The sequence below is a fragment of the Epinephelus fuscoguttatus genome, linkage group LG23 (assembly GCF_011397635.1).
Source record: "Epinephelus fuscoguttatus linkage group LG23, E.fuscoguttatus.final_Chr_v1".
NCBI lineage: Eukaryota > Metazoa > Chordata > Actinopteri > Perciformes > Serranidae > Epinephelus > Epinephelus fuscoguttatus.
The window spans coordinates 596,300-624,269 of record NC_064774.1 but is presented as its reverse complement, the minus strand read 5'-3'; the positions used below and the strand labels follow the sequence as shown (position 1 = coordinate 624,269).

The following is a 27,970-nucleotide window of genomic DNA, read 5'->3' as shown; positions in this document are numbered from 1 at the left end:
TGCAACTTCCAACATTGTCTGTGGATGTCTCTATCATCAGATAAATCACTGGCAATGTAATGACCAAAATATTTATTCTCATTACACACTTTAAGAGTACCATAAATGTCATTCTTTCAAAAGTGTATTTTAATCATTTATCCTCCTGAGTAAGCATGTAATTCCAGGAACACTTCCGGACTTTTATTTTGAAGTCCATGAACTAATCTGTACCGGAAGCTGTATTCTTCACTGTTGCTGACTTCACACTGTTTGAACAAGATGGCGTTTGGTGGAAACGTGTGTTAGCAGAGTGTCTTTGTTGTGTTTTTAAAGTGTGAACATGTCTAAAGTCCAAATGCTGAGATCGTTGGTGAAGCAGCGACTAACTGCGGCTGCTGAAGAGATATTTGGGCTGGTTGAAAGAACGATAGCAGAGTACGAGGAGGAACTTTGTCGATCAAAAGAGGAGAACGAGCGACAACGGAAACTACTGGACGCTGTTTTCAATCCTCAGCTTCGGTTACACAGAACAGGTTTGTTCATTAAACATTACAAGTTCATCATTATTAATAATATAACTGCAGGTTTGTTCAATAAATATTCAGTCTGTCGATGTTTAAATTAAGCAGTAAAGCAGCAGCTGTATAAATCCAGTTACTTCATAAATGTAACGCAAGATAACGTCATGTTGTAACCTTAATATATAGGTAACATTGAAAATCACATATCTTTAATGTAAACCCAGAAACCAGCCGTGGTTCGCTTTTGCTTGGTCAAATCAGCCGCACGTTTTTTTCTAGTGCGCGAATGTACCAACACTTACGGTAATCGTAATGAAACGGCTCTGAAGAGCTGCTGGTAGTGACTATGGGTCAGACTGCAGGGGGAAAGTTGAAGGATATTTTGCCGAACTTTGACGTAGAATAAAAAACCTATTTTCCATAAGTAGTCCATGATTCATATACCGCTGAACTTAGTACTTCCTAGACTACGTGCATGCATAATATGAAGTACTTTTACTGTGTACTTTTTGAGTAATCCTGTGTCAAAATCCTTAACAGATGACAAGATTAAGGATATTTCACCCAACTTTGATGTGGAATAAAAAACTTATTTTCCATAAGTAGTCCATGATTCATATACCGCTGAACTAAGTACTCCCTAGACTACGTGCACGCATAATATGAAGTACTTTTACTGTGTACTTCTCGAGTAATCCTGTGTCAAAATCCTTAACAGATCACAAGATCAAGGATATTTTGCCGAACTTTGACATAGAATAAAACACTTATTTTCCATAAGTAGTCCAAGATTCATATACCGCTGAACTTAGTACTCCCTAGACTACGTGCATGCATAATATGAAGTACTTTTACTGTGTAGTTTTCGAGTAATCCTGTGTCAAAATCCTTAACAGAGGATAAGATTAAGGATATTTCACCCAACTTTGATGTGGAATAAAAAACTTATTTTCCATAAGTAGTCCAAGATTCATATACGGCTGAACTTAGTACTCCCTAGACTACATGCATGAATAATATGAAGTACTTTTACTGTGTACTTCTCGAGTAATCCTTTGTCAAAATCCTTAACAGATCACAAGATCAAGGATATTTCACCCAACTTTGATATGGAATAAAAAACTTATTTTCCATAAGTAGTCCATGATTCATATACCGCTGAACTTAGTACTTCCTAGACTACGTGCATGAATAATATCAAGTACTTTTACTGTGTACTTCTCGAGTAATCCTGTGTCAAAATCCTAAACAGAGGAAAAGATTAAGGATATTTCACCCAACTTTGATGTGGAATAAAAAAACTTATTTTCCATAAGTAGTCCAAGATTCATATACCGCTGAACTGTGGTGAAATATCCTTAATCGTATCCTCTGTTAAGGATTTTGACACAGGATTACTCAAAAAGTACACAGTAAAAGTACTTCATATTATGCATGCACGTAGTCTAGGAAGTCCTTAGTTCAGCGGTATATGAATCATGGACTACTTATGGAAAATAAGTTTTTTATTCCACATCAAAGTTGGGTGAAATATCCTTAATCGTATCCTCTGTTAAGGACTTTGACAAAGGATTACTCGAGAAGTACACAGTAAAAGTACTTCATATTATGTATGCACGTAGTCTAGGGAGTACTTAGTTCAGCCGTATATGAATCTTGGACTACTGATGGAAAATAAGTTTTTTATTCTACGTCAAAGTTCGGCAAAATATCCTTGATCTTGTGATCTGTTAAGGATTTTGACACAGGATTACTCGAGAAGTACACAGTAAAAGTACTTCGTGTTATTCACGCACGTAGTCTAGGAAGTACTTAGTTCAGCGGTATATGGATCATGGACTACTTATGGAAAATAAGTTTTTTATTCTACGTCAAAGTTCGGCAAAATATCCTTGATCTTGTGATCTGTTAAGGATTTTGACACAGGATTACTCGAGAAGTACACAGTAAAAGTACTTCGTGTTATTCATGCACGTAGTCTAGGAAGTACGTCAAAGTTCGGCAAAATATCCTTCAACTTTCCCTCTGCAGTCTGACCCATAGTCACTGCCAGCAGCTCTTCAGAGCCGTGTCATTACGATTACCGTAAGTGTTGGTAGATTCGCGCACTAGAAAAAACCGTGCGGCTGATTTGACCAAGCAAAAGCGAACCACGGCTGGCTTGACCGCAGTGAAATAAGGGATGTCCCGATCCGATACTCAGATCGGCGCCGATCACGTTGTTTTTACAAAATCGGAATCGGTAATAAAAGATCGGAGAAATCAAAACAACAAAAATGGCCGGATTTTTCATCTATGTTGTTCACTTTTGCCTCCGCTTTCCAATGTATAAAGTGTGGCGAATCTGTGTATTTTATAAATATATTTTTTTCATAAGACAGTCAGCTGATGGTTTGCTCACCTCCAGACACTGAGGTACCTCCAGACACACCCACTGGTACCATCGGCCAGTGGGATGGCTCGAGCCCAGGTAGACCGAGGAGAGTCGCCGGCGAGTGAGAAATGAGTCAGAAGTCCTCTGCGTATTTGGCCTACCACGGCATTTTACACCGCTCAAAGTCCGCAAAATAGGTGCGCTTCCCTGTGGAATATCATCCATCCGGCCACCGGCCTCACCTCAGAGATTCCGCCACAGATATCAAGAGATCCTACAGAGCCTCCACGCCCGAAATAAAGCCGGAGCGTTACGGCATTCACCCACGGTCCCATGAGTTGGCAACAGCCGGGGTTTACTTTTCGTTTCATTATTCCTTATTTGGAACCTTCGGTCGTGTTGATTTAATGTTTTGAAACTGAACTGAGTCAGAATGAAGGGTGAATTTTCTTCGTGGGGTGGAGTTTTGTTTTGTTTAGCGAACTGTGTGGATTGAACTGACTGTAACGGCGATATGTTATTTGGAAATCCCAGAGTGGAGTTTTTTGTTTGAACTGGATTGAACTGACTGAACGGAGCGGAACATTTCTTTTCTTTGGTGGAAAAAATATATACTTTCTTGAAATTGATTACTGTTGTATTTGAATTTTTGTATAGTATTGTGTAATTCTTTTGTTCTGCAGAAACTAGATAAAAACAATTCAATTTTGGTGTTGAGGGACCTGTTTTATGGGTTTTATGGTTTCTTTTGTGGGGTTTGAGTAAAAAAAAAAACCTTTTTGTTTCATGTGTCAAACTGCTACAAAAGATACAGGCCTATTTTGTTTGTTGAAGACAAGAAGAAGGTGCACAGTGCACCCTTGGAAGTGCACCGTGCACCGCATGTGACTCTAAAAACTGAGGTGAAGTGAGTTTGATGTTGGATAATAGATAAAATAGAGCATGAAACCCATCTATAAAGAGGTGTGCCTTATTAGGCCCACTTGGCTCAACCGTTCTACACTGGTGTGGGGTGTCTGGGTCCAGTAATGGGGGTATGGGGGTATTAGCCCTTTTCTATCTTGCTCACTGTTTTCTGCCTATGAGAGGGAAGTGGAAATCACTGTTGAACCCAAAATCAATATCCGAATATCCATCGAATATCCAAAGTCAAACTAACTTCACCTCGGTACTCTAAAACGCTTTGCAGGAGTTAGTGGACTTCCATACCACATATACAGCCTAGTGTTTGTCATATTTGTACACTTTAATCGCCTTAATGCTACAACATCAATAGATAATTTATCTTAGAGATAAATCTATTATACAGCTGCTGCTTTATTGCTTAATTTAAAATAAAGTATTTCCACGTGAGTATATGAATATTGGCTTTATCGGCCTGTAGCACAACAATAAACGTTAGGTTTATGAATTATGTGGATTTAAACTGCTGCTTTTTGTATTGGAAAGCAGAGAGATTGTAAAATGTTCCTCAGTGCATGGACAGAGTGGTCACAAGTTGATCTGACTGCCTCCCAATTTTAAGACATAGCTGGCTGTATGTTGTCGGATTTTTATTGTGTCTCTCTGTGTAGTGGTGTTGCAATAGTGGCGCACCACGTTACTTGTGCGCCTATAATTTATTTTACCATGATGGAGTGTGTTTGAATCCCGTGAAAATATTCTTTGCTATGTTTCACAGGGCTGAACAGTTCTTTAATATGGCACATGTTTATTTAGACGGGCACCAGAGACGAAACTGTGTAGGCCTATTTAGAAAATTTATGAGAGATAGGAGTTAGATTTACAGGAAAAGCAACTTGGCCTCTTCCTGTTTTCAACATTCCGTTATAACATTTGCGATTCAAACCGCGACTGAGTGTCGGTATGTGACTGGGTTCCTCAAGCAAGAGTCCAAAGACGGATCAGGTCGGCTATGTTTTGATATTTTTATGAAAAGCATGTGAAGGCATGTGCAGCATCAAACTGCATTTCAGCTTTATTTAAATGAATGATCAGAGCCAAGACGTGGGAGATCTAAACATTATTTTGAGTTGAGTTTTGTTTTTTAAAGACACGTGGAAGTGGGAAAGCATTTCAGTGTCTGTCTCTGAACGCAGCAGGAAGTTGGTGAACCAGAATCAGCCAGAGAGTTGGAGGGAGACGGTGTGATGTTATGCCAGACTAGCTTACTTGTTGTTAAACTAAATGGTGGGTTATTGCCTAAATTAGGCTGGCTGTATGAGATGTCTTAATAGTTTAATCTCACAAGAGTAACAACAATACAGAGGCTGAGGGCAAACACTATCTTTACCTGGCTGTCCATGAATGCAGGTCACAGGGAGACGTGGATGCTGCTCTGCAGGGCGCTCGATTTACGTGCATTAACCGTGAGCGAGGGGTTAACGAGGGAGGGGCAGGGGGTCTTCTGTTGTTCACCACAGGTGTGTTTTGGCCTTGACACAGCTGAGTGAACACTGTGAAGCTGTTTGATACTCAGAGATCTGTAGAAGTTCAGGAAGGAGTTTTTGAGCTGTGATGTGAATGAACGACAACATTTCTCATCTCTAACATCTGGGTGTGTGTGTGTGTGTGTGTGTGTGTGTGTGTGTGTGTGTGTGTGTGTGTGTTTCCTGTTTCCTGCAGATGTCCAGCAGCTGTTGGTGGTTAAAGAAGAGATTCCCCCTGAGCAGCAGGAGTGGAGCTCCAGTGTGGACCAGGAGGACCCAGAGCCTCCACACATTAAAGGGGAACAGGAGGAACTCTGGATCAGTCAGGAGGGAGAGCAGCTTCAAGGGCTGGAGGAGGATGATATCACCAAGTTCACATTCACTCCTGTCCCTGTGAAGAGTGAAGATGATGAAGAGAAACCTCAGTCCTCACAGCTTCATCAAAGACACACTGAGCAGATGGAAACAGAGGGAGAGGACTGTGGAGGAGCAGAACCAGCCAGGAACTCAGATCCAGATACACATTTACAACCAGAGACTGATGACAAGACTGGAGCATCTTCTGAACCTGAGACTGATGACAGTGATGATTGGAAGGAGACCAGAGAACCTCAGTCAGGTTTAATTTCTCTGAAAAATGATGAAGTCTCTGTCAGTGATTTGATTGCTGGTGAGAAACCATTTAGATGCTCTGAGTGTGGGAAAAGATTTGGTCGAAATCATCATCTGAAGGACCACATGAGATCTCATACAGGAAAGAAACCATTTAACTGCTCTGAGTGTGGGAAGCTATTCAGTCGCAGTGGAGTCCTGAAGATACACATGAGATCTCATACAGGAGAAAAACCAATTAACTGCTCTGAGTGTGGGGAACAATTTAGACACAGTGGAATTTTGAACACACACATGAGATCTCATACTGGAGAGAAACCATTTAGGTGCTCTGACTGTGGGAAACAATTTTGTTACAGTGGAGGTCTTAAGATACACATGAGATCTCATACAGGAGATAAACCATTTAGATGCTCTGAGTGTGGGAAAGGATTTAGTCACAGTGGAGCTTTGAAGATACACATGAAATGTCATACTGGAGAGAAACCGTTTTGCTGTCCCGAATGTGGGAGAGGATTTCGTGAAAGAGGAAATCTGAAAATACACATGAGATCTCATACAGGAGAGAAACCATTCAGCTGCTCTGAGTGTGGGAAAAGTTTTCGTCAATCTCAACATCTGAAGAAACACATGAAATGTCATGCAGTAGAGAAACCATTCAGCTGCTATAAGTGTGGGGAAAGATTTGATGACAGTGGAGTTCTTAAGGTACACTTGATGTGTCATACAGGAGAGAAACCTTTTATCTGTTCAATTTGTGGAATGTCATTTAGTCAAAGTGGAAATTTCCTTGGACACATGAGAGCTCATGAAGGAGAAAAGTGATTCAGCTTTCCAGTTTGAAAAAAACAAATAAACCCTAAAACTTTTATTTGGGATAAAATTGTAACAGCAACCATGAGAACTCATACAGGACAAAGACTTTTCAGCACCAGGGTTTGTATGAACTCTTTAACACAGACTGGACAGTTACACAAACATGTGAAAACCTGTACGGGAGAGAAACCTTTATCTGCATTGTTTGTCACCACGAAAGATTCACTTGGCGGGGCATCGGTGGCTTCGCCCCAAAAAATAATCTTTAAAAAAGATTCACTTGGCCTGAACAACTCTGAAACCATTAGTGTGCTATTGGTCAGTCCTGTAACAGCCTCATCAAACACAAACTGAGGAGAGCACAGAGGCATAGCCTCCAGCCAGCAGCTCAGCTCCACAGATGGAAACAGAAGTTGAAAGAGAGGACTCTGGAGGACCAGAATCAGCCAGATACACATTTTCAACGTGAGACTGATGACAAGATGGAAGACTCTCCTGATCCTGAGACGGATGACAGTGATAATGATTGGACGGAGAACAGAGAACTGCAGTCAACTTTAAACTCTCTGGGTTTATCCCAATATCCCTCCTCGACTCCTCCGTCCTCTACTCTTGATTACTTGACCCGGAAATCGATCGATACCCACCATCTTGTAGGAGGTTTCAGTTCGTTAAATGTACTCCGAGGAGATAGGAGGCTTTCAGGGGAGAGGGAAGCAAGGATACATGAGTGCAGCCTTCGCGGCAGTCTTTTACCAAACGACACACCACCCTGATTAGATATCAGTTATTGATTGGACAGCTGATCAGACTGATCTGATACACCCCAGCATCACTCTAGTTTCATACAGAGTGAAGAGAGATAAGAGATTAAACTCAGTGTGTCACTGACAAGTTTTATATTTTATTTGTTTTCTAATTCACCATCGAGTTAAAAATCTGAACATGAAAAGGAAACAAACGACTTTCTTCATTCATTGCAAAGAGTTTTTCTCTTCACGATCTGTTATTTCCCTCATCAACTTTTATTATGGATACAATCAAAGAGCCTGTCTGTCAGCAAGAAACACTTTAACACCACCAACCGTCATTTCCATTCAGTCACACTGAGGCTGATCATTCCTGAGCATCGGGTTGATGAGTTACAGTCTGAATTTTCCCTGAAACATTTGACCTAATAAATTATTTCCAGTGTTCAAAGACACCATGATCATATTCTGTGTTATTAAATGATGAACTCACAATCAGAATATGCAGATGTTAATAATGAATAAATCATATACACACATTGTGTGACTCTGAGCAGGACACAGGACAGATTATAAATACAGTACACAGGTTGTTGTTCATGTGCAGGTGATTGTGAGACAGAAAACACTGCTGCTCTGCTACTGAGAACTGGATCTGGATCTGTATCATTATATATGTATATATAACATTATGTGTGTGCAGTAACAAACTCTATTAAAACTTTCTACAGCTGTTCATAAAGCCTCCTGACAGCTGATCCAGCTGTGATCAGCTGCCACCGTCATTAGAAACAGTCGCTTCACATGATGCTTCAGAGGAAAGGACGTCTCATTTCTCTAAAGATATATCTCCTTGTTTCTTCTCTCTTAGCGTTTCATCCTCGCATCTCTTCCCGAGTCCTACGAGGGTGGAGCTAAGACGCGAGGAAGACACGCAAATGAGGGAAAGGGAAAGATGGATGCGAAATCTGGTTTTAGGATGAACCCTCTGTGTCCCCTCTCGAAATTCAGAGGTTTTTACGGGTTTTGGATGCAGCGCAGGCAGAAGTCTTCATGAGTTGCCTTCTTTTTTCCTCAGCAGCAGCAGTGCAAGTTGTGGGGTACGATATGGGGCACCAGATGTTGATATCGTGACAGACCATAAATAAATAAATGTGGGAAACCCGGAAATATTTGGTTGAGGTTTTTTTTTTAATTGAAACATCAAACTGTTGTATCCAATGTACATGGTTCTCTTATTAAGATAGATTTTTTCGACTACCCATTTGTATGGCTTCAGACCAAATCACAGTGTTTGTTTACAACCACTTGCGAGTAAAAACCAACCCACCCATGTTCATAAAATCAAATGGCACCAAGCAAATGTTGTCTCAATTTTGAATATAATTATAATGCATTATAATGCACCAATTAACACTCAGGTGTGAATCTTGTCTTCTAAAATGTAACTTTTTATTTTAATAATAAGATTAAAACAGCTGATACAAGAAGTTCTTTTTGCATACAACATATGTGACAGTTCACACCTTGTGTAATCTTACCAGCACAGTGCCCTTTAGAAAAATCAAACACAATCACTTCTGCTGACTATCCTCTTGGATCTCTGCAGACCAGTGTCTCCAGCATCACCTGCAGCTACAGCAGCTTTCTTTCTGCCCTGCAAGGGAGCCGCCGGCCAAGACGTGGACTGGGCTTCCCCACTTTTCATGTGACTTTGTGAAGCTGTGGCCTGCTCAGCTCCAGGAGGCACTCTTCTCACTCTCACCGCATGTGCATGTGAAGTCTTTATCTACTTCTTCTGCTTCGATTTCTGGTGCTTCTTGCATGTTGATCTGCATTTGAAGAACTTGATGAACTTCCTGTGAAGGCAAAGTTTTTCTTTAGGGTACAGTAAATCCTCACAAGCCTTTGGTTACTCAGCCAAACCCCAAAGAATAATGTTGAGAACAAAATTCAATTAGATCCTCACCTCCTGTTGTTAATGGTCCGATTGCAGGTCCAATAACTTTCTATTAACATCTGTATCTTCAGCTGAAAGCAGATACAAATTATTCAAAAGCCACACAACAGTAAAATCAAACAAGTTGGAGCCTCGCTTACCTCATCAGGGGCAATTTTTCTTTCAAGTTGATCTCTCCCTTTAGCCTCTTTCTTCTTCCTGTTTTAAAGGAATCCAAGTTGGTATCCTACCCTATCGACTCTAATGGGCCGAGCACTCTCAGTTCCATTGGTGAGCTTCCCGTGTCGCTGTTGTGTGTTTGAACTTCCTACCAGAGCATGAATGCACCAGAATAAAAGACTACACTAGGCCACTGGTGTTATTATGGGGCCCAGGAGGTGTCTCGCCTCTTAAAATAATGCCTCTTGCAGCAGCTGTAGCATTATGAAGAAAAAAAAACTCAATTCACTGGGCCGACTGCTGGCAACTTTTAAGGTGGAATGTTAACTTGTAATGTTACTCAATGCAGAAATTGACAACATGAATCAATCAGCACTTTAAATGTCAGTGTGACAAGTTTGACCATCACTTTAGTTTTTATTGTCTCTCTTTGATGACACAGACTTTTAGCAATCAGTGGATCTTCAGCATATAAAAATTAATTTCGACTGGAGAAAAATAAAAAACATTGGGTGTCGTTCCTGTGGGCTCTGGCCACCTGTGCTTGTCTGAGAAGGACCAAATACACAAACTATTTTACATATCCCATTAGCAAAGACTCTCAGTGTATCCTGTTAATAAACAAAGTGTAGACGTTCCATCTCAGTCAGTGGTGATGAGGAAATACAGTGAGTGCTGGGGCGTGTATCACGAAGCGAGATCAACCTTTCCTGGGTTACCCAGACCTATCCTGGGTTGACTAACCCTAACAATGGCAATCAGGATAATCGGTATCACGACGCTGGATATCAACTCGGTAACTCAACCCAGGGTTGCTTTATCAAGAGCCGTGAACGCGCACGCAGCGGACCAATCACAATCATGAGAGAAGCGCAGCGTCACTGAGCGTCCTCACAGAGCGCCGTATGTGAGGGGGAAAAAGTTTTTCTCATGTGAGGATCAGAGATTAATTCTACTAAAATATGAGGAGGAGAAAAGCAACATTAGAGAAAAGGCCAACACCGTGGCAGCTGCAGGAGGAAACATGCGTGGCAACGCATAACGGGATGAATAATGTTTAGTTTTAGTTTAGATTAGTTTATTTGCACATAATGTTAAAAACAGACAGTATAACATTTACAAGATTAAAAAAAGAAAAGTGCCGGAGAGGTTAGAAGCCACTAAAAGCTTATCAAAGAAATTCCCCTGTCAAAACATCAATGAAATCACATAATAGAGAAGAAAAAAAACGGGTGAGGAAAGAAGAACTAGAGGAGGAGAGAGGGAAAAATCAAGACAAAACAAGGTAAAAAATAAAATGATGTGTAGGTTAAATGACTCATCACTGGTTCAAGTAGCTACAGTACCTGTACCTGTACATCTGACACTGATCACACCCTTGAATCCCGTGAAATCAATGCTGCGCAGATGAATTGCGTGTATTACAATTATCGTCTAACATCATTGCGTCTGATAAATTGCTCTTCTTTGTCATAACGTTATATATGCTACAATAAAGCTTAAAGCTGACGCCACAATTAAATCATATCAACACCAAGTTGATAGTCTGAATACAATCATCCTGATATTGAGCTGTGTTAGAAATTAACAGCTGCGCAAAAATATACCAAGTCTCCCTCTTTAAAAAACAAAAAGGAAAATCCCTCAAACACCATGAAGTGTAGACATGATAGGCTACTTTCCACATTTCCAGCAGCAAAGCTGTCAATTAGGCCCATTATCTTTAACAGGGATCATTTCCTCCAACAGAATAAAATGTTGGCACTAATTAATGGTGCTATTAAGTGTCCGCAAATGATCAGTTTCTTTCTTATGAAGGGGTGGGATGAAATTTCGACTTCTTCCCACTCCTTTGTGAACAATCTTTTCATTGTCTGTTGTTGTTGTTGCCTAGACTACTGTAACTCTTTGTTTGTTGGTCTTGACCAGTCAGCGCTGCGCCGTTTATAGGTAGTCCAAAATGCAGCTGCCCGCCTGCTGACTGGAAAGAAACGGCGTGATCACATTAGTCCTGTCCTTGCATCTTTGCACTGGCTGCCTGTTAATTTTAGGATCCAGTTCAAGGTTTTTATTAATTGTTTTTAAGTGTTTAAATGGTCTAGCACCGTCTTATTTATCAGAGCTTGTACAGCCTCACAGTACTTCTAGAGCACTTAGGTCATCAAACCAGCTGCTCCTGGCAGTACCTCGGTCCAGACTCTCTACTCGTGGGGACAGAGCCTTCTCAGTGGCGCCCCCAAAGCTGTGGAACAGCCTACCATTCCAGGTTAGAGCTGCACAGTCTGTTGAGCACTTTAAAACATTACTGAAAACCCATCTTTTCTCCTTGGCGTTCAGTCCCTGCTAGGCAAGAATCCTTGGCTTTTACTCTTCTTACTCTTTTATTTCCCTTTTTTAATCTAATTTTTAGTTGTTGTTTTTTTTTAAAATTGAGCCCTTACTATTTCCTTTGTTTTATTTATTATGATATTTGTGTATGATTATTTTATATTTCAATAACTGTACAGTACTTTGGTCAACTGAGGTTGTTTTTAAATGTGCTTTATAAATAAAGTTTGACTTGACTTTGACTTTATTTTTTAATGTTCAAAATAAACTTTCAAATCAAAATCAATCAAATGAATTAAACTTCCCGTCATGACTGGGCTGCATTTTTTCCGAACAGCTGATTGGCCAGTGGGTGGTGCGTTTTATAGGATCAGATTCAACCCTGAACTTACCCTGCTCCGGAGCAGGATAGCCGTTCAGAGTAAGTTACCATGGTGATCTACCCCGATAAGAACTGAACCGGCTTCGTGAGACCGAAAACCCAGGGTTAACCCTGAAGTTACCTCGCTAAGACATTAATCCTGCTTCATGATACAGGCCCCTGGACAGAATAGTGAGTGACAACAACCCACGCTCACATTTAGAGTTTGCAGTGGAACCACTGAATGGATCTAGGGTCTAGGTACCATGTCTGAAGGGTTACTTTTGTCTCCAAAGGTGGAAACGGGGCTAAAAGAACTACAAAGTGACACAAAACAATTCTTATGCCTCTATATTCTGCTGTGATTCCTCGCGATCCTGCTTTGAATCTTCATTAGAACAATTCAGGTGTTTGGTGACAGTCATCAAAGGAGGACTCCTGTGGAGCCGTTGACCAGATGGGGTAAAATTCCCCAAATGTCTCTCAGAGTAAAACATCTGTCCGACATGTCTGAGGTTCTCTTGGGCAAAAAGCTGCAACACAGAGCTTTAATACAAATCTCCTGCTGCTTCTTTCCTCCACACTCCCTTTTCACTTGTGGGTCAAAATCAGCTTCCTCCTTTTGACCACTAGATGGTGACAGATCCCTTTAAAACACAGGTAAGACTTGTTTTTACTTTAGATAACATATTGCTCATGTTATATTCTCCCTTCACATTCAACATACTTTAAATCCTTTTTCTTTTTACAAAACAAAAGTCACAATTTCCCAAAAAATTAAAACACTCAGGTTTTATGTTTTTAACAGGTGAAAATGAATAATGAGCCTTTATTATTTTCATGGGGTATATACCACATCATTACTTTTCCTCCTGTTCAGCCCTCTCTTGTCCTTTTTTACTGCCGCTTTTATGTTACAAAGGCATGACTGCTTAGTGGACTTGTAGATGTGCTCAGCTTGTCAGTCTTGGCAATACATGTCAATACATCTCACAAGAACAACTGTGTGAACAACTGGATTGACAAGAAGTTTTCTATAAAGAACTGCTACAACAGTGGAGATCAACTTTAAGGTTTGTGTGCGCACCCACCTCCATTTTACACAAAAGGAGGTGGATGACTTGACAGCTGCCAGCACCAGTCTGTCATTTAACTGTAAATCAAATGAAGTGAATATACACAAGCTGGTTGAATCAATGATTGCATTAAACAACAAAGCGGACGTTTTAGATGGTCAGTCCAAATGTCACAATGTGATTACTGATTGCATTCCTGAGTCTGAAAATGAAAGGTGGTCGGATTCAGAGGAGAGGGTTCTGACTCTCTTCAAGGAGAAACTGGACCTGGATCCCCACACTATTGGGTTTGAAAGAGTTCAGCGTCTCGGAAAAGCATCTACTGCCACAGATGGTACCCATGGCAGACAACGACCTCGACCTCTAATGGTGAAGTTTCTAAGAATCAAGGACAGGGACACAATTTTGAGCAAAGCAAAAATGCTGAAAGGATCGAACATTTATATAAATGAGGACTATCCTGATTCAGTTCGCCAGAAGAGAAAAGAGCTACTGCCTAAAATGAAAGCTGCCAGAGAAAGAGGGGATATTACCTTTTTAAGATATGACAAGCTCATCATCCACAAACGGCATTAAGGAATAAGGAACGTGAACCCACAAGGACAACACACACACACACACACACACACACACACACACACACACACACACACACGTGATCAATGAAAGAAATGGGACAATATGCACAGATACACACAATATATAAAGGTAAAGGTATGGTGAAAATACATTTCATATCTCATGTCGATTGCTGCTCTCTTTGCAAAGAAAACTTTGAAAATTGCACATCTGAATATTTGTAGTTTAAGGAACAAATTAGATGAAATTGCTGATCTGTTGTTTTCAAACACAATTCATATACTTGCTCTTTCTGAAACTCATTTAGATAAGACATTTGATGATGATGCCTTGAGCATGGAAGGATATAATCTATACAGGACAGAAATATGCATGGGGGTGGAGTTGCCTATTATGTTCAAAATCATATTCCAGTGAAAGTTAGGGAGGATATCATGTGTAAGGAAACTGAGGTATTGTGGCTTCAGGTTAACTTGCCCCACACTAAATTAATTTTACTGGGCTGCTGCTATAGGCCACCAAACTCAAACCGTAATTATTTAGAGGTTATGGGTAAGAATCTGGATAAAGTGTGTGAATTGAACATGGAAGTTGTTTTTTATTTAAATATCGACTGGCTGTCCCACAATTGTCCTTTAAAGCAACAATTGATTACCATAACTGATGCATGTAGTTTGAAACAAATGTTAACACAACCAACTAGACAAACTAAATATCAACAAGGGTATCAACACTTCATCCTGTATTGATCATATCTTTTTGAGTGAAAATGATTCTTACATCAAGGCAGTATCTGTCCCAGTAGGGTGCAGCATTAGTAGTAGCATTTGCAAGGAAAAGTAAAGCACCCAAAGCTAAACCAAAAATTGTGTACAAAAGATTCTACAGGGGGTTCTCTCAGGAAACCTTCCTGGAGGATGTTAGCAACATATCTTGGTCAAACATTTATGATGAAAAGGAATTGGATAAAGCACTAGCAGTATTTCTGGAAAATTTTCAACCAGTTATGGACAAGCATGCACCTGTTAGAAAACTGACTGTGAAAACTTTTAGAGCAGCATGGGTCGACAAAGAGTTAAAAGACCATATGTCTCTGAGGGATAAGGCAAAGGAAAGGGAACAAAAAAAGTGGTAATATAAATAATAGACAGAAATACTGTAAACTGAGGAATTATGTTACAAAGCTCAACCGAAAGAAAAAGAAACAATATTATGCTTTACAGTTAAACAGAATGAGGAATGACAGTAAAAAACTTCGGAGCACATTGAATAAAAAAATGAGTCGAAAGTCATCTTCACAACCTACCTATATTGACTGTGGAGGCACCTTTATTACTAAACCCAAAGAAATTGCAAATTATTTGAATGATTATTTTAGAAGTAAGGTATATAAATTAAGGAAGGAATTATCATATGGTACAGACAATAGTTTATCAATTTCTAACATAAAAAATATGAGATAAAACATGCCATTTTGAATTCAGTGAATTAAAAACAGAAATAGTTGAAAAATTAATTAAGTTAACATGCAATGACAAACAATCCGGAATTGATAATATAGATGATAAACTAATTAGGATAGCTGTTAATTATATAGCAAACCCTATATGTCACATAATGAATTCCAGCCTGATACAATCTATCTTTCCACAGGCTTGGAAAGAAGCAAAAGTCATTCCTTTGCCTAAAGCCAGGAAAACATCCTTCAATGGCCCGAACAGCTGTCCCATAAGCTTGTTACCAGCAATAAGTAAGATCTTTGAGAGAGCTATTTTCGACCAAATACAAAAATATTTTTCAGTAAATAATTTGATATCAAACTTCCAGCATGCTTATAGAAAAGGACATTCTACAAGCACAGCTCTAGTTCAAATGACAGATGACTGGTACAGAGATTTAGATAATAAAATGATCTGTGGAGCAGTCCTATTAGACTTTACAGCAGCCTTTGATGTAATTGACCACAATCTCCTTCTTGAAAAGCTGGAGTCTTATGGATTTAGAGCATCTGCAATAGCCTGGATGTAAAGTTATTTGACAAATAGATTGCAGAGAGTTTTCTTTAATGGTGATTACTCAGATAGCATGTCTTTAGAATGTGGAATTCCTCAAGGAAGCTGCCTAGGTCCCCTTATGTACACAATATTTACTAATGATTTACCTCTCATACTGAAAGATGCCAAATTAACAATGTACGCAGATGACACTACAGTGTATGCATCAGCAACAAGATCTGTTGATCTAAATGTCATCTTAAACAAGGAGCTAGACATAGTTGGGAAATGGGTCTTTCAAAACAAATTGATACTCAATACAACCAAAATGAAATGCATTGTATTTGGTTCAAATTATTATCTCAGGAGAGAGCCAGAACTAAATCTCTTTATAAATAAAACACCAATCCAGCAAGTTAAGGAAATTAAGCTCCTGGGCATCTTTCTTGATAATAAGCATTCCTAGTCAAAACACACTGACACTGTTGTCACTGTTGTGAACGGAATGGGTAAGGCATTGGCAGTGGTAAGGCGGTGCAGAAAATATCTTACATCAGAATTAACTAAAATGGTAATAAATAATACTGTCCTCTCACAGCTTGACTACTGTCAAATTGTATGGGCAAATGCTACTAAAAAAGATCTAAGCAAATTCCAGTTGGTTCAGAACAACACGGCACGCCTTGTTTTCCAATGTCAATACAATACAAGTGCATATCTGTCTACAATGGTTAAAAGTTGAGGACAGAATGAATGCTGCACTTGTATCTTCAATATGGAAGATTTTACAATCCAAAACTCCATCATATCAGTACGATCAGTTAAAACACAATTGAGAGTCTTATATATATGTCACTAGACAAGCATCAGAGGGTCGGTTTTCACTTCCTAAACCAAACACTAATTTTCTGAAGCAAACAGTCGAATATAGATTAATGAAAATATGGAATTCCTTACCACTGCCAATGACTAAATTGACACAACAATCAATATTTAAAAAGCAAATTAAGAAACACCTGGGAATATCATACCTGTAGGATACCATACATGCACACGCAGGCACATACATAGGCACGCGCACACACACACGATAGGATGTATCTTGATCTGATTTTCATGTATTGTTACTGTACACTAGAAGGCTTCATGTATATTTTTTGCTTGAGGATGAAATATATATATATGTACTGTAAAGTTTAACTTAAGTTTGTTGTTTAATTTTGTTTTTGTCTTCTTTATGTCTTGTTTTTTAAACTGTATGTTTTAAATGTATTGTTTAATATGGACCCCAGGAAGACTAGCTCTTCTTTAGGGCACAGCTAAAGGGGATCCTTATTAAAACATAAAATAAAAACAGATTTTGCACCTAAACTAGATACTATAAATTGTATCAACTTGTCACGTGACCATAAGCACCTCTGACAGACAAATCTTTTTACCTCACACTGAGTAACTTAATTGTTTTTGGTTCGTATTGAGTGTCACATGACTGACTGACAGAGGTTCTCTGGTCTCCTTCCAACTATTATCACTGTCATCAGTCGCAGGTTTAAAAGAGTCTTCTGTCTTATCATCAGTCTCAGGTTGAAAATGTGTATCTGGCTGATTCTGGTCCTCCACAGTCCTCTCCGTTAACTTCTGGTTCCATCGGTGTAGTTGAGCTGCTGGCTGGAGGCTCTGCCTCTCTGCTCTCCTCAGTTTGAGTTTGAGGAGGCTGTGCAGACTAACAAACAAAACATTGATAGTTTCTGAGTTGTTAAGGTCAAGTGAATCTTTAGTGACAAACACTGCAGCTAAAAGGTTTCTCTCTTATGTGGGATTTAATGTATTCGTGTAACTGTCCAGTTGGTGTAAAAGATTTCATACAAACATTGAAACTGAATAGTGTTTGTCCTGTACAAGTTTTCACGGTTGTTTTTTACAGTCTTTTTCCAAATAAAAGGTCAATCAATTTTCCCCTTCATGAGTTCTCCTCATGAGTGTAAGTAAATTTCCACATTGTGTAAATGATTTTCCACAAACTGAACGGCAAAATGGTTTCTCTCCTGTATGAGATCTCATGTGTATCTTTAAATTTTCACTATAACCAAATCTTTTCCCACACTCAGAGCAGCTAAATGGTTTCTCCCCTGTATGAGCTCTCATGTGTTTCTTCAAATCTCCATTTCGACCAAATCTTTTGCAACACACAGAGCAGTTAAATGGTTTCTCCCCTGTATGAGATATCATGTGTTTCTTCACATCTCCCCGGAAAGCAAATGTTTTCCCACACTCAGAGCAGCAAAATGGTTTCTCTCCTGTATGAGATCTCATGTGTTTCTTCAAATTCCCACTTTGACCAAATCTTTTGCAACACACAGAGCAGCTAAATGGTTTCTCCCCCGTATGAGATCTCATGTGTTTCTTCAAATCTACATTTTTACCAAATCTTTTGCAACATGCAGAGCAGCTAAATGGTTTCTCTCCTGTATGAGATCTCATGTGTGTCTTCAAATCGCCACTGAAACCAAATGTTTTCCCACACTCAGAGCAGCTAAATGGTTTCTCCCCTGTATGAGATCTCATGTGTCCCCTCAGACCTTCACTGCAAGTGAATCTTTTACCACACTCAGAGCAGCTAAAAGGTTTCTCTCCTGTATGGACTCTCATGTGTCTTTTCAGATGTCCACTTTGACGAAATCTTTTCCCACACTCAGAGCAGTCAAATGGTTTCTCTCCCGTATGACATCTCATGTGTCCATTTAGATCTCCACTGCGACTAAATCTTTTCCCACACTCACAGCAACTAAATGGTTTCTCTCCTGTATGAGATCTCATGTGTACCATCAGATCTCCACTGCGACTAAATGTTTTCCCACACTCAGAGCAATGTTTCTCACGAACAATCAAATCACTCACAGGGACTTCATCATTTTCCAGAGAATTTAAACCTGACTGAGGTTCTCTGGTCTCCTTCCAGTCATCACTGTCATCAGTCTCTGGTTGTAAATGTGTATCTGGATCTGAGTTCCTGCCTGAGGACTGAGGTTTCTCTTCATCATCTTCAGTCTTCACAGGGACAGGAGTGAATGTGAACTTGATGATATCATCCTCCTCCAGCCCTTGAAGCTGCTCTCCCTCCTGACTGATCCAGAGTTCCTCCTGTTCCTCTTTAATGTGTGGAGGCTCTGAGTCCTCCTGGTCCACACTGGAGCTCTCAGGTTCAGAGGACTCTCCAGTCTTGTCATCAGTCTCTGGGTGTAAATGTGTATCTGGATCTGAATTCCTGGCTGGTTCTGCTCCTCCACAGTCCTCTCCATCTGCTTCTGTTTCCATCTGTTCAGTGTGTCTTTGATGAAGCTGTGAGGACTGAGGTTTCTCTTCATCATCTTCACTCTTCACAGGGATGGGAGTGAATGTAAACTTGATGATATCATCCTCCTCCAGCCCTTGAAGTTGCTCTCCCTCCTGACTGATCCAGAGTTCCTCCTGTTCCCCTTTAATGTGTGGAGGCTCTGGGTCCTCCTGGTCCACACTGGAGCTCCACTCCTGCTGCTCAGGGGGAACCTCTTCTTTAACCACCAACAGCTGCTGGACGTCTGCAGGAAACAGTACACACACACACACACACACACACACACACACACACACACACACACACACACACACACAAATCATTAACATGTATTGTTACTCTTGTCATGTCTGGAGGTTACAGTGTGGCTCTTTCAGTGTTTCCGCTACATTCATTTAGCAGCGGCAGCATGCCGCTGCTAAATTATTGCCGCCACTGCTGCTCCTTCAAAACATTTATTTTGCAAATCCACCACTACCGCTCTGAGACATCTGTGCACTTTCAGAGCACAGCAGCCAGTGTAGTGAGGAGAGCAGCGGTGAGGGGAGGGGGGGAAGGCTCATATTTAGGAATGCACCAAATATATTTGGCCGAATATTGCAAAAAAATATATACATTTGGTATTCGGTGGAATAAGTGAAAAGCAAGGCCGAATAATAGAGGTGTGTTTTGATAACGCAATCAAACAGCGTTCAGTGACGGACGGAGTAAAATGTTGGCAGTGTGACGATATTTTACTCCGTCCGTCACCGCACTTGCATTTGCGACAAAAAATAGTTTTGTGCGGGCAAAATAAATCATTCAGCATGCTGTGTGAGGACAGATTTCAATCAGCAGCAGAAACGAAACGGCGAATCCCGCCGGTTGTGGGTTGAACGGGGGTCACAGACACAGACAGGAATACGTATTCCTGTCATATACGGCGGCACATGATAACGGTTTACCAGCGACGGAGAAGTCCAGCTCCAGATGAATAACTTGTTGTCATGACTGCCCAAAAGTACCTGAACAGCTAAGCCATGGTGGCACACGGTATGTGGCGTATCAGAGGAGAAACGAGCCGTTCACATTTCTCTCTTTGTGGCAGGGAACAGCCCACAAACCTCACCACACTTTAGGGACTGTTCTTGACTTATGAAGGGACTGTTCTTTACTTGTCAGGGGAGGAGGGTGGCTGGTTGATTTTTATTTTATTTATTTATTTTATTTTGATCCCCCCTATGTTCATCACTTATTGATGCTGTTTTTGAAGTATGAATAAGTCAATAAGTAATATATTCCATTGAAATATCATTGATGTATTATAAAAAAGTGATTTATCTTTTTATAAATGACAAAAGGCACATCTGCCTCATTTTTGCTGTGGTATCGTGATACTACTCAGAACCGTGATACTTTCACTGGTATCGTACCGTGGGTCCCAATTTTGGTACCATGACAACACTAATCTGGAGGGGGTTCATCTGCAAAAACTAATGAAAAATCTAAAAAACGGCATTCGGTATTTGGTACTCGGTATTTGGCCAAGGGATGTCTCTCACCCCCTCCCCCCGCTGCTGAAAAAAAATCCTAGAGGAAACATTGTCTTTATCTGTAAATTTTGTATTCTAGAAATAAAAGATGCATCATCGCAACCAGCTGCTGTTACTGATGTCTAAAAAATATTGAATTCACGAGAAATTTCATGTTGAATATTGTCAAGTTTTGGAGGAAATGTGTGACTGCCTGAAAGAAGGTTGCCCACAAGCATGGTCGTGCCTTTCATACTCAAACAGAAATGTATACAAAAGGGTGTGCCAGATAATATACATAGAACAAATGAACACACACTAATACTCACTGTATGACATTAACATAAAACAATGAATGCACGTTACTTAACGCTGATCATTCAAAAAAAAAAAAAAATAGGAGCTCATAGAAAGACTGCGTGCTCTTACTTTGAAATGCAGAAATGATGTCATCAGCCGGAGATCACGCCCTATCCGAAAATGGCTGAGTGATACGAGTGCATTTTCATTCAGACCAGCAGAAAGTTTGTTTCAAAATGCCGTACATGTAAAAAGCACATCCACACGCGTAGAACTGAGATCCACAACTGTTTTTTCAATTTGCAAATAAAAACTGAGTTCACAAATGCCTGTTTGAAGCTGTAAATGCTAGGAAGATATTCACAAATGCTTTTAATTTATTTGCAAATTAGTTTAATGTATTCAAGGATATTTTTTATTTGTGGAATGTGTTTATGTATTTGCAGATCCGTTTTATATTTGCAAAATATTTTTGTGAGTTTACAAATCTTCTTTGAATTTGTGGAAGGTGTTTTATATTTACAGATGACACATTTATGGTCTGGGTATCATTGGATAATTCTTAATTAATTTGTAATTCAAAAACCAAAAAACGGTAAATCTGTTATTTGAGGCCTGTGGGTCCGTGTACTTTTTGTCAGTCTGATATTTCGTTTTAACCAAATCACGGGAAAACGGAAATACCATGGTTTTTCATTTTTTCGTTTAAAAAAAAATAATATATATATATAAAGAAATACAAATGATAAAACAGAGCTGTTTTTCTGTTTTTGTTGTCTGAATCATTGCCTTTGTATTGGCTATGTCCTATTTCTGCAGTCCTGTAAATCATTTTTTAGACCAAACAGCCTACATCAAGAAATTTCTAATGTAAGATGCTACCAGCAGAGTTTGAACAGAAGGACATGCAGGTTTGACTCTGAGCTGAGAGTAAACCATGAAGGTATAGTGTACAGGTGGTGCTATGACTGGCTGGTAACTGAAGCCTGATCCACGGAATCGTGTCTGATAAGAACAACCCAAATGTGTCTCTATTTTTCATTTCTGCCACACCATCAACACATGCTCATTCTTCCATAAAGGTAAGCCTACGTGTGGTTCTGAAATGAAAAATAAATACATGCTATCAGAAATACTTTATTGATCCCCGAGGGGAAATTGTTTATGTTTTAAATTGTCTATCTATGACTAGGTTGTAAATAAACCATAAACATCAAATATCAAATTAAATGAATAGTATTAAATACATCTGCATCAATAACCTGGAAAATAAGCCAACAGGTCACAAAGAGACAAGCCAGGCATACATTTAAGTACTCATACTGCTATCTACTGGTGGAGAGTCAGCTTAACCTACTTCCACTCTGTTTCGCTCAGGCAACAGTGCATTACGGTGGAAACCCAGTTAAATACCACTGCTAACAGTAACAACTCTGCACACACAGCAATTGCTGGTCAGTGTTGGTTAAACTATATTGCAAACTGTATTGCACCAAAAAATGCAAATCTTTCATCTAAGACTTTACTCATGCTGTGTAGATGAATCAAATGCACAATATTAATCTACATGCAATCAATTCCCGTTTCCATCGGTTAATTTTTTGGTGTATTTATTTACTTATTAATTTGTCTGATTGATAAAGTCTGGCATTACATTCAAAACTTTCAATATAAAAAATATAGTTTTCCAGACTGAGCATTTACAGCATATTTTGTAACAGCACATATATCAATAATAAAATAAAATAAATAAATAACTGAAATAGAAGTCAGAGGTCTAAACAGAAATTAATACATTCAAGTTGTCATGTTTTAATACATTTCAGTGGTTTTTTTTTTATAGTTTGCTATCTATTCATATAAACTAAGAACAGTGGGTGGTTCTTCATGAATCTGCATCTGTGGATAAATTGTTTTGCAATAATAATTAAACTGCTATACATCATTTCCCGTTTTTTGCTTTGTATTATGACTCCATACTTAATGTCTTTGTATTCCAGCTTGGGTGATTGATTGTCCTTTTCAGATATCCAGTCTTGGAAAGCTTCCCAAAACACTCTGGTATAAGTACAGTTAAAAAACAAGTGTTCTAACGTCTCAATGTCAGAGTCACAAAAAGTACAGTTGTTTTTATCGATGTTGAATCTTTGTCTCAGAAACTCATTACAAGGATAGATATCATTTAAGGTTATAAAATGTGTTTCTTTAGCTTTTGGTGATATGGGTAGAGTGAGGTATCCGGTTCTAATTCTTATATTAATTACTTTAATACACTTTGCACCAAAGCCAAAATACTCTAAAGATTTCATTATAAAACAATGCTCAACAGAATCAAAGGCTTTGTAAAAATCTAAGAATAAGCTAAAGCCTTTATCTTCAATCAAATAATTATAGTCAAGTAAATCAAGAACCAACCTAATATTATTATGTATAGACCTATCTCTAATAAATCCCGATTGAGTTTCACTTACAATCTGTCCTATGTCTGTTTTCAACCGATTAGCAAAAATAAGAGTAAGTAATTTGTAGTCAACATTTAATAAAGTTATTGGTCTCAGGTTATCAATATACCTTTTGTCCTTACCAGATTTGGGTAATAGAGTAATGACACCTTGTTTCTCACCTGTCTTACTTTTCTTCACGTTCTTCTCAAGAGGAAAGATGAAAACAGGCATTGGAAGAAACCAAAATCGGACCGTTATTTGAATTTGTTTCTTTTTCGTTTTTTTTTTATTCAGTCAACAAAAACAGAAAAACAGCTCTGTTTTATCATTTGTATTTTTTTGTTGTTGTTGTTTAAAATGAAAAAATGAAAAACCCATGGTATTTCCGTTTTCCCGTTATTTGGTTAAAACGAAAGACTGACAAAAAGTACACGGACCTACAGGAACCCACAGGAAGTAAACATGATACCTGTCCCCCTCATGAATTTTGACATTCCACTAGATTGTTATAGAGCATGTTTGTCCACATGAAATATACAAACAAGGAGAAAAAAAAAACAATGTCTGAAAGCAAAAGAGGAAAAACAGCGAATGACAGCGGAGGATTTAATAAATCCAGAGAAGCTAACGGCACAAGAGAAGCTAACGGCACAAGAGAAGCTAACGGCACAAGAGAAGCTAACGGCACAAGAGAAGCTAACCCGGCGTATAAACGTCGACAGACTGAATATTTATTGAACAAACCTGCAGTTACATCATTAATAATGAACTTGTAATGTTTAATGAACAAACCTGCTCTGTGTAACCGAAGCTGAGGGTTGAAAACAGCGTCCATTAGTTCCGTTTCTCGTTCTCCTCTTTTGATCGACAAAGTTCCTCCTCGTACTCTGCTATCGTTCTTTCAACCAGCCCAAATATCTCTTCAGCAGCCGCAGTTAGTCGCTGCTTCACCAACGCTCTCAGCATTTGGACTTTAGACATGTTAACACTTTAAAAACACAACAGAGACACTCTGCTAACACACCTTTCTATCAGACGCCATTTTGTTCAAACAGTGTGACGTTCGCAACAGTAAAGAGTACAGCTTCCGGGGTAAATGAATTAATCAGCTTCAAAATAAAAGTCCAGAAGTGTTAATGGAATTGCAGGCTTACTCAGAAAAGCACATGCAGGAGGATAAATTATTAAAATACGATTTTTTGAAAGAATTACATTTATTGAACCGTATCAATTGTTTTAGAATTTAGTTTTTTGTTTTCACATATGCAAAATAAAAAAAGTAGTACACAAGCAACAAGTGTGATGAAGAGATGCAAAAAATCCTTGGAGTGGCTTAATCAAGACACTTTCCAGTGTATACCCTAATCCATTAGTTAACTCAGTAAAATACTACGAAGATGGAAAAAGAGAAAGACAATGATAAAATCCACACAGACCATGTACACAAGGACACAACATTAAGATCACTAAATATTAATAAACAGTTTACATAGGGAATCCATATGTGGAACACTGAGGAAATAAAATCAAACCTTTAACACATAATCCATCAGCGCTCACATGAATATTGATGATGTCTTCGCAGACTGAATGACAGTGATGCCAGTCCAAGCCTCCCAGGTAGAAACTGTTTTGAAAAGCAGGGATATGTAATAAAGTAAACCTGTTTATTTCTGTTGTTATTTTCAGCTGAAACTGTAACATTAAAAGCCATATGGTTAAGCAACAACAATGAGCGTGAGCCAAAGCCAGATGGTCCAGATGTTGAGGGAACAGAGGAGAGGAGAGAAGGCAGGGAGAGACTGATTTTGAGGGAGAATGGACAGAACAGGAAGAAGAGATGGATTCTGATGTTGTGGCTGAAGGTGATGCAGAGAGTGAGATGCAGGCAGAGGATACAAGTGCATCCACGAGCATTAGACCATTAGATTTGTTGTGCATATTATTCCTTCTATAGGAGGAAGTGGGCAGTATATAGCAGAGTGCAAAATGCTCTGAAAAGAGCTAACTTTACATCAACTTAGCACATACTAAATTTGTGAGCAAGCATATTAGCCTGTGCATACAACTTCCAACACTGTCTGTGGATGTCTCTATCATCAGATAAATCATTGGCAATATAATGACCAAGATATTTAATCTGATTACACACTTTAAGAGCACCATAAATGTCATTATTTCAAAAAAGTGTATTTTCATCATTTATCCTCCTGAGTGTGTTTTTCTGAGGAAGCCTGCAATTTCAGGAACACTTCTGGACTTTTATTTTGAAGCTGATTAATTCATTTACTCTTTACTGTTGCGAACGTCACACTGTTTGAACAAGATGGCGTCTGATAGAAAGGTGTGTTAGCAGAGTGTCTTTGTTGTGTTTTTAAAGTGTGAACATGTCTAAAGTCCAAATGCTGAGAACGTTGGTGAAGCAGCGAAGTTACTCCAGCTGTTAAACAAATGTAGTGTAGTATGAATGTACAATATGAACCTTTGAGATGTTGTAGAGTAGAAGTATAAAATAGCAGGAAATAGAAATACTTAAGTAAAGTACAAGTTAACAGAGCTGAAGAGAAAAGAGTCTTATGGGGATAGTTTGGTTTGTTTACATCAAGTTCACCTTCCTACAAACATGGGTCTTTTCTTCAGGCCTTAAATGCAGGGCTTATTTTAAACTTTCTCTTGTTGTTACTTTCCCATCAGAACCCTTTAATTTAACCTGGGATGCAGCGAAATTCTTTATTTCATGTTGGTTCAGAATTCAATTAAATTCATGTTTTCTAAGCTTCAGTCCTCCACCCAAGAATTAGTCAACAATACAGTTTGTGTTGTTGGGATTCACTGGACCACATATGATTTGTCATTTTTGCAGATCTAAATTGGACATGTAAAGGTTCTTTGTTCTTCAAACAAAATGTAGCCATTTGGCCCTTATCTCCACAGGATGCCCCATTCGTAGACCTAATTGAAAGACCGTCTTTAAACCTGACTGGACAGTACTTTACAGTGAAATTTCACTCTGTGATGTCACCAGGAAAACTGTAGGAGAAGTTCTGCTCTCTCACTCTCCCAGTCTCTCTGCCTCCTGGGCCTCTGACTGGCCCAGACGCGCCTCCTCCTCTTGAGCCACCATCAGGATTTTTGTGTGAATTCATGCAGCAAAATTGTGGGAATTTGCTAAAATTTCACTTCACATGGAACCTGTATTTGTCAACGTTTGCGCTTGGGAATTATTAGTGTGTGACACTTAGTGTGAGGGATGATATAATTTAAAAGGAGAAAGACGTGAGAGGGACAACTGATGACTTTATTGTACGAGGCAAATTATATCAAAGCACCAGCAAAGATGACCTACCAGCAAAAGAAAAGAGAAAGTGGTCAGTAGTAGTCAGTCTGCTTTACGTTTGTTACTCCAAAAACGTGAGTGAGAGTGGACAGCGGTTCACACACACACCTTCCAGCACTAGCGTGGAGGATAGAGTGATGATGCCAAACGTGGAGAATGAGAATGAAGAGGAGGATGAAGATGAGATGATGCGCTGACGAGGGCGGCATCAACTCAATTTAAGTGCATTAACTGTGAGTGAGGGGTTCATGAGGGAGGGGCAGGGGGTCTTGCGTTGTTTGCCACCGGTGTGTTTTGGCCTTGACACAGCTGAGTGAACACTGTGAAGCTGTTTGATGCTCAGAGATCTGTAAAAGTTCAGTAAGAAGTTTTTGAGCTGTGATGTGAATGAATGACAACATTTCTCTGGAACATCTGTGTGTGTGTTTACTGTTTCCTGCAGACGTCCAGCAGCTGTTGGTGGTTAAAGAAGAGGTTCCCCCTGAGCAGCAGGAGTGGAGCTCCAGTGTGGACCAGGAGGACACAGAGCCTCCACACATTAAAGAGGAACAGGAGGAACTCTGGATCAGTTAGGAGGGAGAGCAGCTTCAAGGGCTGGAGGAGAATGATATCACCAAGTTCACATCCACTCCTGTCCCTGTGAAGAGTGAAGATGATGAAGAGAAACCTCAGTCCTCACAGCTTCATCAAAGACACACTGAACGGATGGAAACAGAAGCAGAGGGAGAGGACTGTGGAGGAGCAGAACCAGCCAGGAACTCAGATCCAGATACACATTTACAACCTGAGACTGATGACAAGACTAGAGAGTCTTCTGAACCAGAGACTGATGACAGTGATGGTTGGAAGGTGACCAAAGAAACTTAGTCAGGTTTAAACTGTCTAAAAAATGATGAAGTCCCTGTGAGTGATTTGATTCTTTGTGAGAAACCATTTAGCTGCTCTGATTATGGGAAAAGATATGGTCGAAGTCATCATCTGAAGGACCACATGAGAGCTCATACAGGAGAGAAACCATTTAAGTGCTCTGAGCGCGGGGAAAGATTTAGACAACGTGGAGTTTTGAAGATACACATGAGATGTCATACAGGAGAGAAATCTTTT

General features: G+C 39.4%; 4 protein-coding genes across 5 annotated transcripts in view; 1 reads left to right on the top strand and 3 right to left on the bottom strand.

Moving 5' to 3' along the window:
- The window catches only part of LOC125884150 (gastrula zinc finger protein XlCGF57.1-like), a 561,995-nt gene that overhangs the window by 376,776 nt on the left and 157,249 nt on the right, over positions 1-27,970 (bottom strand). The gene's annotated exons all lie outside the window — the stretch shown is intronic.
- The window catches only part of LOC125884162 (zinc finger protein 3 homolog), a 123,178-nt gene that overhangs the window by 29,929 nt on the left and 65,279 nt on the right, over positions 1-27,970 (bottom strand). The gene's annotated exons all lie outside the window — the stretch shown is intronic.
- Positions 257-27,678, top strand: LOC125884173 (gastrula zinc finger protein XlCGF57.1-like). 2 transcript variants are annotated; one of them, XM_049569012.1, is made up of 2 exons: positions 257-515; positions 27,309-27,678. In XM_049569012.1, exons 1-2 carry the CDS (start codon positions 323-325, stop codon positions 27,437-27,439), a joined length of 324 nt encoding a protein of 107 aa, XP_049424969.1. In that variant the 5' UTR covers positions 257-322; the 3' UTR covers positions 27,440-27,678. The 2 variants fall into 2 exon arrangements, with proteins under 2 accessions (XP_049424969.1, XP_049424967.1); XM_049569010.1 differs by lacking the exon at positions 27,309-27,678 and adding an exon at positions 5,503-7,579.
- Positions 14,358-18,858, bottom strand: LOC125884187 (gastrula zinc finger protein XlCGF17.1-like). The gene has a single exon (XM_049569033.1). It carries the CDS (start codon positions 18,764-18,766, stop codon positions 17,888-17,890), a length of 879 nt encoding a protein of 292 aa, XP_049424990.1. The 5' UTR covers positions 18,767-18,858; the 3' UTR covers positions 14,358-17,887.